Genomic DNA, 21,458 nt, shown 5'->3' with positions numbered 1-21,458 from the left:
GTCTTAAGAGGCCCATACATGCACAAACTTTTACATCAGCAGTATTGATGTTAAATTACTTGACAGCTTTTGAGGGTGTTAGGATGATAACAGCGACCTAAAAGAATACATGTCATTTTATTGACAGAGCTGTGTCATAATTTTTGCACAAATCTTTCAAAATATTTGAGCGTTTGTGGCACCCCATCAAAATTTTGCCCAAACTTAATTTCTTGAATTGACACGGAAGAGAAAACGTCATAATGGCGCATTTGAAAGAGAACAAATTTCTTCTTTAATTGATGGGTGGGTCGCTTAGACCCCAAACTTTTGAACCGTAGCGTATCATATGGGATTTTTCATTATGTACACTACGATTCAAAAGTTTGGGGTCACTTACACCCCAAACTTGAACGGTAGTGTATATCGGATCTTTACCCTTGCTTTGATAAGCATGGATTATAGTGATCTAAATAAAAAGATTGCATAGAGGACTCTTTGACATAAATACTGCGAGTGATTGTATTCCCAGTTGCCAAAAATTTAAAGTCATTGAAAGTTGCTCAGATATGACAGTAAAACTAACTGTATCTTGTGTGCTGATATATTCTGTAACCAGCTCCACATGACTCCATTCGTAAAAAGTTTTTATAGTCTTTCGCCACAGTATTTAGCAATTCTTCTAATAATATAGTATGACTAGACATGTGCCGATTACCAGTTTTAAGGTATACCGTTGTATGAAAACGTTAAAGTTTCAAAACTGCAATAATTTTCCGTCATACCATCCCTAAGGTATTAGCTATTTTTTATGTCCCAAAAATGCATGGAGAAATCCCTTGCTTGCAACTGCAAGGCTGAACCCGCCCCCAGCGGTTCTTGCTCAGTGTCAGGGAGTCAGCTGTGCAACACGATGACTTCCCCCCCCACCCCCATCGAAGAAAACGAAATTGCTGGTATGGAAATACTTCGGCTACAGAAAAGTTACAGACGGCCATGGCTTAGAGGGGGAGGGCCAACCGACTTGTAAAACATGTTTGTGGAGGATGGCTGGCGAAGAGACAATACCTCCAATATGATTTCGCATTTATACAAAATTAAAGCTTAGTAAAAACGCTGTCATGAAGGGTTCCAACCAGCCTGTCTAGTGTGTCTAGCGGTGGTAAAACGTGATGTTTTTTTCTCTCTGGCAACTGTCTGTGTTGAGAAAAAGAGTGTATATAAAGTGAACATGATACGAGTCATACACACGCGCTTTTTATGGAAAAGAATTCAATTATTTTCTAAGATATTGAGATCAATATGATTGATGAAAAGGCTGCTTAAAGCTGTCAACAACAACATATTTGCTCCCATTTACACACGCCAATGGCCACATTAGTCTAAACTATCTATCTACCGATCTAAATCTCAACAACAGTTGACTTTGGACCTTATCTATTTACGTTTTTTTTGCAATGTCATTATCTGTTGAGGTTGAAAAAAGCCATTGTTGACAAAGAGTTAGCAAGTTGATTTTTAAAATCTAAAAAGTTACAAAGAAATATTCGAAATACCGAAAAAGTACAGTAACAAAATCATTGTACTTTCGAATAACAAACAGATGACTAACTAACGTCGAGTCGTAGTGATTCAGGCTGTCGGATAAGAGGAACCGGAAAGACAGGTCGGTCACAGTGCTCGATTCTGCCCCTGGCGCAAAAGGCCTGTGGTGTCGGCCATCTTATTGCATAACGACCTTTGTCACTCTGTCAACCTCAATAATCGCTCATTTGTCGTCTCTTAAAGCAAACAGTAAGGAATTTCTTTTCTTTTTTTTTGCCCCCTGGGTTCCCTGTAACAGCGGCATCTTCAAACAAGGAAGAAAAAAAAAGATCTAAATGTTTGCTTACTACGCTTACAGTCAATGATCACTGCCATTCCCTCCCAGTGAAAACGGAATTGGATGTCTATCACCATCAATGGCAGCTAATGAGTTAAGAAGGATAATTAAAATACTATGACTATTTGACAGCTTTCCACATATAATAATCTTTCTTCACTGATTGGCTGGGAGAAATCGCATGTTCCAACTGCCTTATAGTGACTCATTCTTTTCCACTTCAGTTCACGTTGCCAAAAAGGTTTCCTTAACCATCAAAGGGTACACAATTTGACCCCTCCTCCCCCCGTTCGCCTGTCTCATCTTGATTCTGATAAAAATGCACTGTGCGCTCCAGATTTATACTTCTAAAATGTAGGAGAGAGCATGCAAGGAACGAAATGAAGCGAGAGGGGAGTTCATATCTCGCAACACACTCTCAAAAACACACACAAAACACGCACACAAACAATCAGGATAATGGATGTTGATGGAGATTAGAGGAGGAACTCCCATGGGGACCCAAACGCATTAGGAATCATCTCATACAGATTAGTGACAGGTGTATGTGTGTGCGTGTTCGTGTGCAGTCAAGCGTCTGAATAAGAGCGGTGCATCGAGTAACAAAAGGAACGGCGTCGAGGGAGGGGGGAAGAGGGCCGGGGGGTATCCTGGGGGGGTTTTAAAGGTAGAGGAAAAAAAGACGGCGAGATTGAGAGAAAGCTACACAGAAAAGACAATAAGGAAATTGGTTGTGTGTCTCTTTGTGCGGCCAAGCAATGTTTAATTGTCGTGTTTCAGAACATCCCTTCCTACAACTGCAACCTCCGACTCGCTTAAGGTGTGTGTTGTTGCCCTGCGAGTGTGTGAGTGTAAGATGTGGAATGTGTAGATATCAACAGAAGCTTTGTTTAGTTAGCTGCTTCGAGGTGGGGCTCAAGAAACACCTCCCGGGTCTTGTTTGTTGCTTCTGCTCGTCCAAACTAACAATTCGGACCAGAGGACGGGCGGACCAGAAAGGAAGAGTGGAAGTGAAAGCAACCAGAAGAGTAGTCCGTTGAGAGAAAGACCTCCTCCAAGGCCAAGAAAATCTCAGATAGGAACATCAGCACACAGTACATCCGATTTTGTGATTATGCCTGATCTGGTCACTAAAATGCATGAAATATTTAGGTATAACATAATGCCTTTAATGCCTATGTTGGGAAAAAAATCAGATTTGCACCTTCAAGCATGGTACAATATGTCCACACCAATTTATTGAGTGCAAGCCCATACTCAAGATGAGGGAAAAATAGGGGGGAAATAATCTCAACACACTAGGAGTGTAACGATTCATCAATCTGGATCAATACATGGATTGGTAAAGTATCAATGCAATCAAATTGATCAAAACGGAAAACATTGATCAATATCTTTTTAGATATGGCGGAAAACACAGAAAAGACTGAAAAAGCAGTTTCTGCTCTTGCACTCCTCTTTAAAAGACACGACATTTTAAGCCAAAACAACCATTGTGTTTGATAGAACAATACGTCTATATGCTGCCATAGCAGATTCATGGCTCATTAAGCGCCCGAACTATTTTTAATGTGTCCATTTTACCCTGAAAACCCCCTTTTACAGACGTCGCGCAACCGCTTTTGTTTCAACCCAGCCATAAAAAGAAGCTCAGCAATTATATTTATTATTCGAAATGTTCAATCTGTCATTTTTAGCTTTGAATAATTAATTGATGTCTAATATTTAGTAAAAAAAAAAAAAAAAAAAACGACTTTAATAATGTATTCACTCGCATATTTGAAACTTTTAAAGAAATGAAAAAATGGTGTCTGTAAAAAAGTCACGGATATCTACCTCATAACTATCGCTTGATTCTTTTTTTTTTGTTACTGTCGCATTTTCTCCGATATGTTAGATGATGAATAATCGATCCAAACAAAGAAAAATTGGGAAAAAAAACTTTTAAAAAGGTAAATATATGAAAATCATGACCACTCCTTGATGTCTGCGGTTTCTGCATCGCGACCTTTCTTGTATTACCATGTTTCACCCATAAAATAAAATAAAAAATCCAGCTGTGACCATTTACAGCTGTGTCTTGACACTCGGTGATACATGCTACATGGAGTTTTTGGATCGAAACAAAGTATGTATGCGATAATATCTCGTTAAATTCATGGTGTCTGTAATGTGTGATGTCTGCTCTTGCGTGTTCTCACCTCCAGAGTTTCACTGTTTAAAAAACATTATCATTATTATTTTTTTAAAATGCCCTCTTGTTCAAAATTTTTCTTCCCCCCCAAAATTGAGATTTTAAGCCTTCCAATGATGTATCACACATGCATATCGGACAATTTTGAAATTTGGCGAAATTGGGGATCTCAAAGCAGAACTTCAAGTCACCTGAGTGTTTTCCGCCATATGTTTTTCTATTAGAACAAAACTACTTTGTATTTCGTGATATCGTATTAAATTGATAGAAAGCCCTTGAATATAAAATCGAATCATGGCAGGCTTTGTAATATCGGCAAATACCAAATAATGGATATCATATCGCGTTGGATTGGTATTAGTGTTTTACACCCCTATTGCACACACCTATTATGATCATTTTTGGGCTTTTTCATCAAAAGAGTGGAAAATATTCCAAATATACCCCAATAATTGGCATGTTTGTGCTCCATACCACTGGATAATCACCTAGCATAATCTTTTAGAGATGGCCAATAATTGGGCCTTTTATTACTTTGATTGGAAAAAATGGAAAATGTTGTACATAATCCCAAATTATTAATACGTGTGTACTCTACTTGACAACCTAACCAAGTAGATATTGATGCGTGTGTGCTTAGTGACCAAATATATTTCAGTATGTTTCATGGTAAGTGAGCTGACATTGTACCACATACTCTGAATGTTATTGCTCTCCCAACCCCATCACATGGCAGAAGTGTGTCACTTCCACCTGTTTTGATGGAATATTATATTGGGCAGACGTTGTGGAATGGTGCGGCAGGCTACATTTACACATACACAAATGCATGCCAGGAACACAACACCCTGCCTGGCAACTCAGTACCAGGCGCGGATGCCGAAATATGAGATGCACGTTCATTTTCTTCCCGCAATTATTCTTATTATCAGGAAGGAAAGAAGCGCCGTCTTACCCGTGTGGGTCCTGAGGTGGGCTTTCAGATGGGACGATTTGGTATAGACCTTCTTGCAGCCTGTGGGGACAGAAACCAATGCAATTCAATCAAATGTAATGGGATATGCCGTTGAAAAAAATGCAATGGCAGCCAATAATTGAGCCGGTTCAAACATTATTCACCGATAGTGCTTTATAGTGAGCATTTCTGAAATGTCGGCTGTTTTATGGCAGTTCTCACGGCACATTAACAAAAACATATCTCCTAACACATATTTGAAAATTATTATGATGCATGAATACTGAAGTTGTTAAGTGTTTGTTGGTGAAGTTAGTTAGTTAATTGTACATTCTGTCATGTAGTGAAAGAGCATTCAATTTTTCAGCCTGGCACTGGAATTATGGAAACATTTTCTAACATTTATTTAGTGAAGGTCCATGAATGGTATTTAACACTATGTATCTTTAGTAGTAAGAACGACCAGGGATTACAAGAATAAATATTGTCTTATTCGTGAAAACAATTAACAACGCTTGTGGTAATTAGTAATTCCACAAAGTCATGATCTTAATCTTTGATATCGGGCTTTTGGTCTGTGTACCTGTATGCTTAATGCTCACTTGTAAGCATACATGCTCACTAGCAAGGCCTAGTAGTATGTATGAACTGCGTAGGCCCGAAATGGCACTAGCAGATGGAGAAACTTTACTAGTAAGACAGTCATTTTACCACTGTAGTCAAGGCCGCAGGTTTGGTCTCAACATTGGTAGGGACAATGTAACAGCATAAGCCACATGTACACTTTTTGCCCCGGATGGGACATTAATAAGACCAAACAGATTGGGTGAATGGGGGTCTGGGCTACATTTCTCACGAATATGAACCTATTTCATTTATATGCTAAATCAGGGGTGCGCATTAGGCCGATCGCTATCCTAGTGTGGGTAGCTCGCGGCATCCAAAACATAGTTAATTATGATTATGTTGTGTGTATGTTGTGTGAGCAACATAAGAGGTTATGCAGCACCCGTCTCTCTCTAAGCAGCTTCTTGCTCACGTTTTTCTGGTTCTATAGTTTGCAGCAGAGCTCATTACATTTCTCATAATTTAATTAACGTTAACAGTAGAAAACCCAAACAGAACAATTCTCTCTAAGCACCTTACTACTCGAGGTTTGCATTTTAGCAAGTTCACATAGTTTAATGTTATGCTAACTCTGATAAAGGTCAGACTTTCAGTAGCAAAATTAGTGGTGTGTTTCCCACCTCCACAACATTAGCATCTTTTTAAATTGCTTACAGTGGCTTCTGCTGGCCGAAAAAACCTCCTCGAAGGGGGCGGAGGAGGTGGCATGTTGTCGACATGTATTTCTGTCGGGGCTGTGTGAGTGTGAACATGCGTGTGTGTTTGAGAAGGAAAAAAATGGACCGGCACATTCAGAAAGTGAAAAGGGGTAAATGTAAGTTTGAACATAATGAAAATAATTCATTTAATAATGGTTGGGTCAATTCTATCCTTACAACATATGGGAAGACAATCTAAATTACCTGTATAGCTGAAGTCATTATAAAATACATATAATGTTGCTGGGGACAATTTGAGCATCCTGAAAAGTTGGTAGTGTTACACTATGTCCCTACCGTCCCTATGCAAAGCTCCGCCCTTGACTGTAGATGAGCCTTGTAGTAGATATCTGAAATTTCTTGCAGCACACCTGACAATCTCTCACAGCAGATGAACGCCCAAAAATTGTTTAAAACTATCTTTAAAAAAAAAAAAAAAAATTGCGGGTGAACATCCCACTTTTTAAAAAACAGCAGATAAACAGGTTAAACCCCACTTGCTTGTATGGCATAAAAACTGAGACAATTAACATTCATGTCCACATTCCTAATGAGGTCTTTCAGCAAGGCGGGTCACTTTGAAACATGTCTCTCCGTGTTAGTTTTGCATTGAGAGAATCTCTCCTTGACGCGTGAGAGTGCTCTGCATCATTTTAATTTGAAGTCGTTGGACGTGCGCAAACACGCTTAAAGAAAGCTCCACTTTTAAGTCTCCCTTTTACACGTTGGCGCTGCTCGGGCTGCAAGTAGCTGCACATCGAGGAGTTCCAGTGAGAGCGTGTGATGATTTTTGGGGAATAAAAAGATTCCAGTGAATGAACGGAGTTAGTTATCCAATGGAGCTGGAAGCCTTCACACTGACATAACAGGCCTGCTTAATTAACACAAATACGCCCACAGGTTCATTCCATCATCATACCAGTAATGTCTTTAAAGCCGCAGCCATCTGTGAGAACTCACTGCTGAGAGCACTCCAGCCATAAAATGTGTGATAGTACACAAAGAGAAGAAAGTCGAGTTTTCAAAAACAAACAAAAGAAACTCAAGTGACTGGTTGTAATCATTCAACAGCCTGCTCATGCTGCACGGCGAGTTAACAACAAAGTGACAGCACAAATCAGCCAATTTGCACACCTCCACTCTCCTGGATAGTCCTGAATACTACTGAAGAAATTGCTGGAATACAACTAGTTTCTCCTTTTACTTTTCTTTGCATTTATGCAGGATTTGCAAACATTAGCTGAACAAGTAAAACATGTAAGATTGCTGACTTTATAAGAGAATTGCTCATATTGGTCAAATGCTTAATTGGCTAACATTCTGACTTTACACATTTATTTTTTCCCTTGTGACATTCACACTCAACATACCCCACACCAAAGGATAATTGCTTTGGATAGTCCTTTAGGAACATCCAATAATTAACTTTTATCAATAGGGAGAGAAAATTCTCAAATACTGTTGATCCAATAGTCTACCGCAATTTACCAACCTATACCCTAACCAAGTATATATTCCTGCAAATTGACCACCAAAAACATAAAGTTTATCACTCAGGATAATTTTTTACAACGCCTAACAACTTCAAATAAACAAAGTCAAACAATGTTAGTGTGATTGTTTGTTCAATCACTGCACACATCTGGGAACTCTAAATGTATTGCTGATGCTTTACCCACACAATTCCTGAAATTGTCAATAGTTTTCATGCATTTCTTTTTAAAGGGAATCTGGGATTTAAAGACTTAGGCTCTAATAAGCCAAAGTTGTTTCCTTTTACTAAAATAGGTTATTAGAAACACATAAAATATTGCCATTGATTTAAAAATTTATAATATTTAGTACATGTTTTGACCTATGGAAGGCGCCATGTTTTAAGCGCATAATGGAGGCTCGGGGTGATGACGTAGTTTGTCACTGTCACTAGAAGAACACTTCCGGGTTACTCCAATTCCTTCTACGCGGCGAGACGTCCAATACATATGCACATTGGTTAAAAGCGGCGAGTGCTTACCTTTTGTGTTTTTATTATTAAGTCTTTCATTACCTTTTCATTGCCTCAAAATACTTTTTGCATGTGTTTCCCTCGCATACTTTAAGCATTTTTTTCTTGTGGTAGCTTTAAAGCAGATTGTTGATCTGTTGACCACGTTAGTCACGTAGCATATTTAAACCACCCTTATTTGATATTACTACGTTTAAGTATTTTCTCAAGGCATCCATAGTATTTTCTGTCTTTATGCATCTAAACAAAACAAGCCAACGTTTCGCCGGTGTAGCACATTTTGGCAGAACACTTTTTTTCCCTACTCTCGTCTCAGCCAGTCTTTCCTGTTCATTTTGCTTTTGCTGCTCGTTTTGTGAAATATCAACTTTGAAAGGGAAGAAAATTGAAAGGGTTGGACAGATAACATGTTTATGTCGCTAGAGTCATTCTCTGGAAGCCCGGCAGTGTAACCAAGTGACGTCACTGCCCTGCGACGTCAACAACAATGGCAACCTACTAGTTAAACAAATTTTACAAATTGTATAAAAATGAAAACATCAAGAGTGGTTTCAATATCAAATTATTTAACTAATAATAATGTATTTTAAAAACTACAAGCCTTTCTATCCGTGGATCCCTTTAAATAAAAATTGAAGAATTAATATTCAAAAATAGAATTCTGGATCCATGTCAAAATGTAATGGGGCCATGCCACACTTGTCTTAAAAGCGGTTTGTAGTGTAAGAAAACTTGTATAGTGAGGTAAAACCATGCTCTAGTAGACATTTGTAGGGCTGGCACTGAAGGATAGCCTCTAGCCTTCCCAGTCAAAATGCCTATCATCATCTACGATGGTGGGTAACTTAAGGTCCATGTGCTAGTATATTGTTTGTCGGCAGTAGTAAGACACTTACATTTTAATAGTGTGTCAAAATTCAGCACTTGGTGACAACTGTATCCTACCAGTACTACAAATAATATTATTAAATTGTACTAGTTGGAACAAATTTCTACTAGAGCATGGTTTTACCTACTATATAAGTTTTCTTACACTGCAGAACCGCTTTTCAGACGGGTGTGGCTTGGCCCATTACATTTTGACATGGATCCAGAATTCTATTGTTATAGTAATTCTTCAATTTTTATTTAAAGGGATCAACGGATAGAAAGGCTTGTAGTTCTTAAAAGATATATGCTATTATGAGTTAAAATAATTTGATATTGAAACCCCTCCCACATGCCCCTACTTATGTTTTCATTTTTGTACAATGACTGGTAGAGCTGCTGGCTATCCTTCAGTGCCAACCCTCCCAGTCAAAATGCATTGGACGTCTATCGCTGTCAGTGGTAGAAAATGAGTTGAATAGAATATCAAGAATATTGAAAAATGTGAAACAACAATATAAACTTGAGATTTTGTTCTAACCTGGATAATCACAGTGGTGGATTCGTCGCTTCTCCAAGTCAGGGTTGTTCCTGCGGTTGTAGCGGGCGGTGGTCAGGGCCTGCGTGGCTGCGGGTGCATGGGGCAGCGGTGTCGCTTGACCCGATACCGTAGCAGCGACGCGTGACGCGAGCGGCAGCGCCAGTGTGTCGGGCACAAGACCGGGTGGGCTGCCCGCCAGCTTGGAGGCAATAGTCGCCGCGTACGAGGGCGGTGGCGACATGGTATGGAGAAGCTCTTTCTGCCTGTCGGGGCTTCCTGGCTCGGAGCTGGGCGGCGAGGGCGGCAGGTAGGGTGCCTGCTGCTGTTGGAAGAAGTGGGCGTGGGGGTAAGGAGCCCTGCTGCAGAAGGAAGACTTAGCAGTCTGATCTTGTTGGGTGGTACGGAAGGGCGTGTGGACGGCTGAGGAATGCGAAAGGTTCTGCTGCTGAGGGTCACGTTGATGGTGAGCTTCTATGCCATTGCCATGGTGATGCTCCAAACCAGAGATCAAGAGCTGGAAGAGTGAGGCGCCCCCATCATGCTGATGGAGCTGCTCCTCAAAAGGCGATGTCATCTCTTGTTTGATGAACACCTCTGGCAGGGACTCACCACCAGGTTGATTGAAAGCGCTGGTGAAGTCAGGTAACCCTGCCATGTTGACGCCTGAGGTTTCCATGGCACCACAGCTACTCGTGGGCACGTGGGGGTTCTGCGAGAAGCACGGCGCCGCCGATTCAGTCTTGACCTGGACGAGGTCCCCGTGGGCCTGAGGGGGCCGCTGCGGCTGGGCCAAGCCAGATCTCGTGTAAGCCACGTCGGGAAGGAAGAGATTCATATTGAGGGTATAGGGAGCCGCGGTATGGTCCTCCTCAAAGAAGGGATCTACCCCTGTGGCACCGTTTCTTTGGGACTTTTGTGTGTCTTGAAGCGGCTGTGGAGAGAGATAGCGGTCCATCTCGCACTTTGCCTGTCAAGAGGAAGGCAAAAATAAATAAATAAAAGTAAGCATTTCACTCAACTCCTGACAAGGTGCTACAGAACCATTTTACATTTGATCGGTGAGTCACCACTCAGACATTTATCAAGTGGTCATCAATAGGCGGCTGCCACATTCCCACTCTGCCTGTAAAACTGAACTCGGAAACCTGCAAGCCTTTCTGCGTGCACTCAACTCTTGATTCCTATGACTTTGCAAATTTGCTGTTAAAATCTGTGAAGGGTTTCACTTGCAGAAATTAGGAGCAAGGAAAAAAATAAATAGAGGGGGAACACCCATGGCTCCTTACGTGCAGTAGTCGCCTGAGATGGGGTCCTGCTATTTCTAAGCTTATTCGCCGGCTGTTCTACGGTCCTCTCAGCCTCTTTGCTCTCATGCAGTGCAGCGAGAGTTAGCTGGACCTTTCAGACCAGGGTCAGTTGTTGCAAACCGACAACTGCTCGCCAACTGGCAGCTCATGCAACACGAAAAATGTCTGGCGTGTGTACAGTGAATGTTACACTAGGCATATTAAAAAAACAAAAAACAAAGGAGATCGCGCGGTGTGTCAGGCCGGTTAGGGAAAAACAGCCGCCACGCCCATTGAATCCCAAACACAATCGATCACGATCAGAGCTTTTTGGGGGGGTTGTTTTTACCTGGGAGAAGACGCTGTGTCCGCCTCTGTCCGCGTCGCTCATCTTACACTCCAAGCCGAAGTCTTCCAGGTGGAATCCTACGGACAAGGACGCCTTGTGCAACGGGTAGAAGGGCTCCTCGTGCCCGCCGCCGCCTCCGCTCATCGCTAGTGTCGCAGCCATGGAGCTCCCAAAAGGAGGGGGAAACACTTTAACCGAACCCCGTTTTAGTTACGCCGAAATGAGGAGGAAGAGCAGAGGATGCTACAATCGAGCCGGGGGAGGGAGTGGAGCCGAACGATCTTGCTTACATCTCCGTTTGCACTTGTCTCGCCTCCTCCAGCGGCCCACCATCAGTTTTCAATGTTCAGCGTGTAGGGCGGAGCGGGCCTGGTGTAAATAGAGTACACGCACCGCCCACTAGACCTTTAAAAGGCTCCCCATCACTCATTCAACCGCGGCCACCGCCCTGAACTCTCCATCTAAATGCATTACCGACGCGTGCACCGCGCTTCCACAAGGGTAAGTCAAGGTTGAATAAACCTTGGCACAGCTCATTTGAAGTGAAACAAATGAACCGAAACCAGGAATGATATATCCCAAGAAACTGAATGAAGAAGAATGAAGAGAGATGGTTCCGTCTTGTCATAATTTTAAAAAGAAATCAGGACAAGTGCATCAATGGCTTACGACAGTTTTGGTGTGCATGTATGTCGGTACCAAGGGCGTAGGTTTGCATAGAAACGGTAGGGACATAACGCTACCAACTTTTCAGGATGCTCAAATTGTCCCAACCAACCTTTAAGCAACCTAATATGCAAGGGTTTGCTTAGGGACGGTAGGGACATATCACTACCATCTTTTCAGGATGCTCAAATTGTCCCCACCAACTTTTAAGCAACCTTGTTTGCATTTTGTAATGAGTTCAGTTATATATGTAATTTAGATTGTCTTCCCATACGTTGTAATGATAGAATTTACCCTTGCTTTATTAAGCTAATTACTTTCATTATGTTCAGACTTACATTTATCGCTTTTTACTTGCTGAATGTGCCAATCCATTTCCCCCACCAAAATGCACGTTTGGTTGGCGGATGACTTGACCCCGCCCCCCCCCCCCCCCCAAACACACACAGCCCCCAGAGTCATGTCGACAACATGCCGCCTCCGCTGCCCTCTTCGAAGGGGAGAAATATTAGAAGTTTTTTTGGCCAGCAGCAGCTAGTAGTGTAAAAAGACGTCAATGTTGTGGAGGTGGGGGAAACACCACTAATTTTGTTACCGAAAGTCCAACCTGCATCAGAGTTAGCATAAAATTAAACTGTGTGAACCAGCTAACCTGCAAAATTATTGCGGTCACGACAGCTTCCGCAAGGAATAACGAAGTCAAGCTAGCCATCCCTCATTTGGATCATTGTTTGCATTATGTGCATTACGGCAAAGCAACGCAGTTGCTTCAGAGTCTGAGTCCCTTTATTTAACATGAACATTGACGCAAGGAAAAAAATCTGTGAAGTGAAATCACATCAGAATTTCATGAGAGTACTTTGGTTCGAGTCTTAGAAGTTTAGTATGCCACAGTTATAGATCAGTCCTTGTATATCTTGTTATATCGTTCCTTCCCAATGTTGAGACCAAACCTACGCCCTTGCTTATATGCATTATTTAATGAGTTCAGTTATACAGGTAATTTAGATACATGTCGACAACATGCCGCCTCCGGATATTAGAAGGTTTTTTCGGTCAGCAGCAGCCACTGTAAAAAAAAAGACACCAATGTTGTGGAGGTGGGAAACACACCACAAATTTTGCTACTGAAAGTCTAACCTGTATCAGAATTAGCAAAACATTAAACTGTAGGAACGTGCTAACCTGCAAAACTCGAGTAGAAGGCTGCGTGCTTAGAGAGAAGTGTCCTACTGTTTGCGTTTTCTACTGTTAACGTTAATTAGACTGTGAGAAATATAGTGAACTCTACTGGAAACTATAGAACCAGAAAAACGTAAGCAAGTAGCTACATACAGAGGGACGGGTGCTGCATAACCTCTTACGTTGCTCAAACAACATACACACCACATAATCAAAATTAACTATGTACATTGAAAAAAAAAAAAAGCTTTTTGGGAGGATGCAACGAGCTACCCACACTAGCGTTGCGATCGACTGGTTGATCGTGACTGACGTAATGAGCAACCCCGATTTAGCGTATCAATTAATTAGGTTCATATTCGTGAAAAATGTAACCCTGCCCCCCTTTCACCCAATTTGTTTGGTCTTATTCATGTCCTATCCCGAGCAAAAAGTGTACATGTAGGTTATGCTGTTATTTTGTCCCTACCAATGTTGAGACCAAACCCACACTACTGGTCGGAACACTAGCCTATCGACAAGTAAAAGTACAGATACAGGGGGCAAAAATACTTATGTACAAAAGTAGTCGCTTTAAAATTTGCTTTACAAGTAAAAAGTACAAATAATTTCTCCCGATGCAAAAATGTGATTACCGTAATTTTCGGGATATAAGGCACAGCTGACTATAAACCCCCACCAATCAAATTTGACACGAAAATGGCATTTGTGCATAGATAAGCTGCACTGGACTATAAGCCGCTCACTGTATTATGGGAAATAACTCCAAAAGATATCAACCAATAATACTTTATTTGACAGTGGCTACATAAGACTGTCATAAGACCAAATGAACCACCAACGAAGCGTTGAACCAATTGGCTGCCAAGCTTCATGGCTTCATTTGGACATCACTCCCCCCTTGGGGGAGACAGTCAACCTCTGCTGCCACCTGCTGTCAACACTGTTGTCGTTTAACATGCCTCCTAGAATGCATTGCAGTGCAACAGATGTAAATAACAATCAAAATTAATGTTCTGTGCTAATTATTTCTTCATTTACTGTTCCAGTTGTTTCATTAATTGGTAGTTATGGTATTTGGTAACACTTTGACAGTGGCGCCACAAGACTGTCATAAAACCGTCATAATTATGACATGACACTGCCATGAGCATTAATGAATGCTTATGACAGATGTCATTTATGTCTTCCGGAAAATTATCTCTTTTGAATGGATGTAAAAGATCTGAGCTGGACATAAATGGAGTTAGTGACATAATTTGCCGGATGACATAAAATGATATGTCATAAGCATTCATTGATGCTCATGGCAGTGTCATGTCATAATTATGACGGTCTTGTTGTGGCAGTGTTATGAAACCGCTGTCAAATAAAGTGTGGCCTGTTAACCCAAATAAATCAACAAATAAGCCGCATTGAAATGTAAGCCATAGGATTCAAAATGAGGGAAAAAAGTAGTCTTATAGTCGGAAAACTACGGTATATAAGTAAATAAATAAATTTAAAAAAAATATATATATATATATATGTATAGTGCCAGGGGTCACTCCACACTGGAGAAGTGGCTTCAGCAGATACATGGAGAAACATCATACATCTCCATCCAGAAGAGTGCAGTCCTAGGAACAGCAAAGATACTGCGCAGGACGCTCAAGCTCTCAGGCCTCTGGTAGAGGACCAGAGATTGAGATGAACAGCCACCCACCCTACCAGGGGAGATGAGGGGAGGGTGAGGGAATTTGTTTTTCTTCTTATGTATTAGTATATGGTGTACCCTGCCTCCTGCCTATAGCTGGGATAGGCAATGGCACCCCTGCAACACTCGTGGGAATACGCGGTACAGAAGATTGCATAAATACAGTGTATCACAAAAGTGAGTACACCCCTCGCATTTCTGCAGATATTTAAGTATATCTTTTCATGTGACAACACTGACAAAATGACACTTTGACACAATGAAAAGTAGTGTGTGTGCAGCTTATATAATAGAGCGAATTTATTTTCCCCTCAAAAGAACTCAAAATATAGCTATTAATATCTAAACCCCTGGCAACAAAAGAGAGTACACCCCTATGAAAAAACGTACATCCCTAAATGTCCAAATTGAGTACTGCTGGTCATTTTCCCTCCCAAATATCATGTGACTCATTATAGGAGTGCTGTCAGCATTGCTGCAGAGATTGAAGAGGTGGGGAGTCAGCCTGTTAGTGCTCAAACCATACGGCGCACTCTACATCAAATTGGTGTGCATGGCTGTCACCCCAGGAGGAAGCCTCAACTGAAGATGGTACACAAGAAAGCCGCCCATCTCATCAGACCATAGGACATGGTTCCAATAATCCATGTGCTTTGTTGACATGTCATCAGCAAACTGTTTGCGGGCTTTCATGTGTACAGTCTTCAGAAGAGGCTTCCTCCTGGGGTGACAGCCATGAACAACAATTTGATGTAGAGTACGGCGTATAGTCTGAGCACTAACAGGCTGACGCCCCACCTCTTCAATCTCTGCAGCAACGCTGACAGCATTCCTGTAAGGAGTCACATGACATTTTGGAGGGAAAATGACAAGCAGTACACAATTTGGACATTTAGGGATGTTCGTTTTTTCATAGGCGTGTACTCACTTTTGTTGCCAGGGGTTTAGTTTATAAGTGGCTATATTTTGAGTTATTTTGAGGGGAAATAAATTACCTCTGTTATACAAGCTGCACACAAACTATTTTTCATTGTGTCAAAGTGCAATTTTGTCAGTGTTGTCCCATGAAAAGATATACTTAAATAGCTGCAGAAATGTGAGGGGTGTACACAGTTGGTTGATACACCGCATAGACAGAGATCTGGGCCAATATTAAATGGACCACAAATTCCATTGACTGCTCAATTTTATTTAAAACTGTACAGTATGGTTAAAACAAGCAACTAAATTGACTGCACTGTAAACAGAAGGTTAACAAGCTCAAAAACTCCAAACTTTAGCTTAATGGGGAATTACAAGCAACTATCAGATGCAAACCCGCACCTACTGTTCAAAAGTGTGCCGCACCCATCTGAAGGTGTTCTGCTCTGGCTGTTGGTTTTTATTGGTCAATATCTTGTTCATCTGCTTAATCGTGATTGTACTTGTGTTGATGGCTCCAATGCTCAATTTTGGTATAGTTACACGAGGGTAATCGATTGCGCCGGAGGCATGAAAACGAAACTATCAATTCACAATGAGAAAAAAAATAAAACTAACGTGTAACGCAGGAGAAAATTTGAAAAGTAGTGGTGTAAAAAGTACAGCTACATGCTGTAAAATTTAGTGAAGTAAGAAGCACCACTTCATATTTGTATTCAAAGTACAGGCACACAAAAATTTACTTAAGTACAGTATTGAAGTACTTTTATTTTGTTACAACACTGCTTATCAAAGTAGTAGTCAGTGTAAGTGTGGATAGACTTTGAACCATAAATATGTGAGTCATTCCACCAAAACCAAAAACTTGAGGCAAAATTTTATTAAGATTTTTGGTTTTATGTTATGCAGTTTGAACAAGCTTTACTTCCCCACAAAGATATTTGAAATCCATTAGAATTGGTGAAATAATCAGACCTTTTCTTCTTAAAAATTGAGGAAATACAAGGTAAATGCGAAAAAACAGCTGCAGAAGCTATGAGGTAGTACTTTGAGATATGGCCCAGGCTGCCCGCCCCCCACTCGAACACAATCATAGGATGCAAACTTTGATTTACAAGTTTCTAAGGTGAGAGTTTATTCATAATTTTTGAGCATACGTTCTCTGGTGACGTGATGACATATTTTGAGACTGTGTCGACGTCTATCACTAATTCAGGGTAACACTGTGTCTACGTTGTATATATAAAATGTTTAGTATGGTTAAAAACAACGAAACAAACACCGTGGGGCTCAAACTCTTGCATCGGTTTGCAACCAATTTTAACTGTTACAGGGGCAACTTAACTTGTAATTAGTAAATAAATAAGACAAGCTATAATCTAGCTCAGGGTATCCAAACTATTCCACATACCGTAGGGCTGCGGTGGGTGCTGGATTTCATTCTAACAAAACAAGATGACACATTTTCACCAATCTGGTGTCTTGCAAGTGTAATCAGTTAATCGCAGTCAGTTGCTGCTTGTTTTAGAATAAACTTCATTGGTTAAACTATCTGTGCTCGATTGGTAGGAACGAAGTCCAGGACCCACAGCGGCCCTGGAGGACTTGTTTGGACACAGCTTTAAACTAAACTAATACCGCAGCTGCGTTAAAATTGCTGTAAATATTGCCTTTTGTAAGCGACAATAACAAAACCATTAGTAATTGCAGTACAGCAGTAATTGAGCGTGACACTTTGTGCTGTGTGACGATGACGTCTTACACTGCTGTGCGAACAAGTCAGTTTCACACTATTTTTGACCCAAAAAGGCATTAATATGGCAATTAAGAATTAACTTCCATCCACAACAATTTTAATAAACTTGGGAAATTGTTAAAAACATAATCATTTTAAAAAAATGATTTCTTAATGTATATTGAAGTGAATACACTACAAATAAAAGATGATTGAATGTTCAAAGTTTTGATTAATTCCACCTCCCTGCTCTTAAGCAATTGGTCTATTTGTTCACGCAGTTGTTCTTTCTTTGAAACAAATGTGAGTTTTTCAGGGATGCTCCTTTTATACCCAATCATGGCAATCATCTGTTTACAATTTATCTGTTCACCTACGTGTTTCAAACAGGTATTTTTGGGGCATAGGATATGTTTTGAACTGAAGATGACACACTCTTAAAACATTTTTCCACAGTAGAACACATGCCCGTCTGTCAGCAATCATGTGAAATCTGTGAATAGAATTTAATGCCAATATCATTAAAAAAAAATACCAGTACACACTGGCAAGGTACTGAGGAATTAATTTCAGCAGTGTTGTGTAGCAATGTACGTTGCACTATAATTAAGGTTCACGGTACCTAACTGCTAACTACCAGGAGGATTTCCCGTGTACATTCTCAGGTTATGTAAAATATGTGTCCAATTCAAGACTATGGCAGCGTGGAACCAATGAGATGAAAAATGGGCGCAATACCAGCGACGCGTGCCAGGAAAGAAAAATACATGGGAGCTTTTGTGAGGAATGTGTTACCTGAGGAACATCCAACTGTATGGGAGAATGAGTACCAGGTATTTCAAAACCTACAGAAAGTTTATATATGAACAAATTAGGTAAAAACTTTACAAAATGTTTTTTCCAAACACCACCACCACCATAAACAAAAACACACGAGTCATTTGGGTTTCTGCTTGAGTCTTTGGTACCAATCAGGAGCTTCTCTTTTGGTCTGTAAATAAAACAAAGGGAAGATTTGATAAACAATGTGATACTTGAGGGTTTTTAGGGGGTTGAGGGTGTGGGATGCCTATTTTTTTTTTTTTTTTTTTACAATGAGGTAGTTATCTTGTTTTAGAAAGAAGATGAAGTGATGTATTTTCATGCAACACAAACCCTCCTGTTTTGTTGCATGTCTAAATGACCCGTTTAAAAAAATCCATATACACTAAGTGCAGTATATACTGCTCACAAAAATTCAAGGAACACTTTGTTCCTTTAATTTATGTGAGAAGTATATTTTAAAAATGTATAATTTAAATTACAAAAAACCTTCAGCTAGCTTTACCTTTGTTCTTCTATTTATTACAATGTATGCAGTAGTTGTAAACTTGATAAAACCTTTCATAACATTCTTTATTATGACCTGGCGGCGACAGAAAGGGCTAAAAGGAAGTACGGGAATGCCAAATATATGCGATTACTTACTTCATTTGAGTTCATGAATAGGTGTTGGAAAACATGCAATTTATTTCAATCGTTTAATAGAAAAGTAAAACTACACAAATGGAAAGTGAATTTATCTTTAATTTGGATGGTCTTAAAACTCAAAATAATTTTCAGACATTACATTTTACATAATTACGGAAACTGAAAATGAACAGGCCTGCTTAAAAGAACCTTTTATTTTTGTATTGAGTGATGAGTTCTAATTTATGGATTCAACTCATAAAAAAAATCAAATTTCACCGATATTCTAATTTATTTAGCTGCACCTACATATATGTCTTGTACGACATACAGTATATATCTTACCACACAAATAAATGCAAAACTGAGGCAGGATAAATGATACCTTAAATATTTCACCTCCATATAACACGGTGAATAAAGAATAATATCAACATAAGTGTCCCTATTCCCCTTTGTGCGACTTTTGCCTCAGTTGTTGCTCAAATGAAACTCAACTGACAAAAAGTTTTTTTTTCCTTCCTCCCTGCCAACCTAGTGTATCCCTTGCCTCCTGTTGAAAAGGTGTGACTCAGTCATGGGCGTTGGCCCTGTCTGACACTTACGAAGACTGTGGGTTTAGGTTTGCCGGGCGACTCATCCTCGGCTGGGGCGCTGTCCCGTTTGGAGGGTATCCTCGTGTCGTCTTTTTTCACCTCTAATGAGCTCAAAGCGTTTTCCTGTTGGGATCGCATGCTGATCAGGACCTGCTTCATCATTGCTAATTCCTGTGGGATCACATGTGGGATGTGCGTTAGACTATTTTTGTACCAATTTATTGATAAAATGGGGTTTAAACTGAAATGAGTGTGAAATTCAGGCCCATTTAGTTGAACACGAAGCTATTATTCTGTTGCGTGAATGACAACAGATGGATATACAGGTTAATTGTACTCTCTGCAAAATCATGTAATTGTTCTGCCTTTCACTATATTGGCATATAGTAGATACAGTAATTTAAAACAGGATTACTTCCTGGGCAATACCTGATCATTTCTGATGGTTAGGTAACTGATTTGGGAATCACCAGTTTTTAAGGTGTACTAACCCAAGACTTAATGAGCTTCAAGGGTCTTCCAGGGGGGCTAAGGCAGAAGAGCATTGCGGAGGACTCTGGGCAATTTCGCTGTTCTATTTATCACCCTAGAGGACATGAGCCCTGGCATGTCATACACACGCTGCGGTGCGTGCACACACATACACACAAGCACTGTGGTGGCATCTCAAACAGGCAGGCGGAGGAACAGCTGTCTATGACAGGGCACATACTTCTTACAGAAAACAGCAAGCAATGACGAGCAGAAGGGGGACCTGTTTTCACGTGCGTGCGCGCACAGGCACATAATCTTAAAGGAATTGTTGCAACACAGTGAGAAAACTTGTCTGGTGTGAAAAGCATGAACATTTGTTTTAAAAGCAACTCCTGTAGACTGACAAGAAACAAACAAGCACGACTGGCTTAATCAGTGCTGTGTTGGTTTGGGGGGTATATAAAGCTTTTTGGCTGTGTGAGTAGATCCCGAGACATCAGTCAGTAAAACACATTAAGGGAGAAATGTTGCATTCTGTAAACTCTTGATAAATCAATAGTTTCAAAACAAGTTTTTTTTCCGTGGGGGAAAAGAACTATAATTCATGAAAACACACAAATAGCATTTGCCTTTAGCCAAAATTGGATTTTTACCCCCCAAAAATATAAGGTACACTTTTGAAAGTGAAATAAAACACTAAACATGCCGCTAATTGAATGGGATAAATAGCCAGTAATCTAAAGCATTAATTTTCAGGGTTAATGTAATATTCAAGTTTTTGTGAGAATGGTTTGTGATATAACATTTAAAATATTACGATAGGGTTACTAATAAGACTTAAAGGGCACAGTCTATGATTTACAAAATATTGCTATTCTCGGCAGGTTTTGGTACTTAACACCCATGAATAGCGAGGGTTGACTTTACTGTAATTCCCCATATGGCAAGGTCGTCATGACTTGTACCTCCCGATGGTTCAAGAGCCGCTCCAGATCGGCAGCCATGTTGTTCTTCACTTGCAGTAGAGCTGTCCGCTCTTTCCTCAGAGAACTAGAGACACACACAGAGTTAAAAAAAATCTAATGTTAAAGGAAAGCATTACAATACTACAAGTCATGAAACGGGTTTGACTGATGACTATGAGGTGACTCAACGCAAACTACTGCAATCGCGTGACACTGAATTAATCTGAGCGGGCTTTCTTTTATGTCAGGGTGGAGACTAATTGTGATAAGTACAGAAAAAGTGTGGTAACGAACTGTGCACAATGTGGCACTATCATAATGATATACCGGTAGCTATGATTTAAGAAAGGCAGACCTGAATGGACTATGACCCATCATAAATATCAAACAT

General features: G+C 40.4%; 2 protein-coding genes across 4 annotated transcripts in view; both read right to left on the bottom strand.

Annotated features, from left to right (window-relative positions):
- Positions 1–12,050, bottom strand: part of klf5a (Kruppel like factor 5a) — a 61,579-nt gene extending 49,529 nt beyond the window's left edge. For both annotated transcript variants that reach the window (XM_057847795.1, XM_057847794.1), the window contains exons 1-3: positions 11,384–12,050; positions 9,749–10,715; positions 5,011–5,070 (exon numbers count right to left, since the gene is read on the bottom strand). In XM_057847795.1, coding sequence (XP_057703778.1) covers positions 5,011–5,070; positions 9,749–10,715; positions 11,384–11,545 — 1,189 coding nt within the window. In that variant the 5' untranslated portion in view covers positions 11,546–12,050. The remainder of the gene's footprint in view (positions 1–5,010; positions 5,071–9,748; positions 10,716–11,383) is intronic.
- A 4,083-nt stretch (positions 12,051–16,133) lies between these two features.
- Positions 16,134–21,458, bottom strand: part of pibf1 (progesterone immunomodulatory binding factor 1) — a 39,840-nt gene continuing 34,515 nt past the window's right edge. The window contains exons 16-18 of one of the 2 annotated variants that reach the window (XM_057847787.1): positions 21,068–21,152; positions 19,638–19,799; positions 16,134–18,574 (exon numbers count right to left, since the gene is read on the bottom strand). In XM_057847787.1, coding sequence (XP_057703770.1) covers positions 18,521–18,574; positions 19,638–19,799; positions 21,068–21,152 — 301 coding nt within the window. In that variant the 3' untranslated portion in view covers positions 16,134–18,520. The remainder of the gene's footprint in view (positions 18,575–19,637; positions 19,800–21,067; positions 21,153–21,458) is intronic. The other variant, XM_057847788.1, reaches the window with a different exon arrangement.

This window comes from Corythoichthys intestinalis, chromosome 10, assembly GCF_030265065.1.
Source record: "Corythoichthys intestinalis isolate RoL2023-P3 chromosome 10, ASM3026506v1, whole genome shotgun sequence".
In the NCBI taxonomy this organism is placed as follows: domain Eukaryota; kingdom Metazoa; phylum Chordata; class Actinopteri; order Syngnathiformes; family Syngnathidae; genus Corythoichthys; species Corythoichthys intestinalis.
This window is presented reverse-complemented; position numbering and strand designations above follow the sequence as displayed.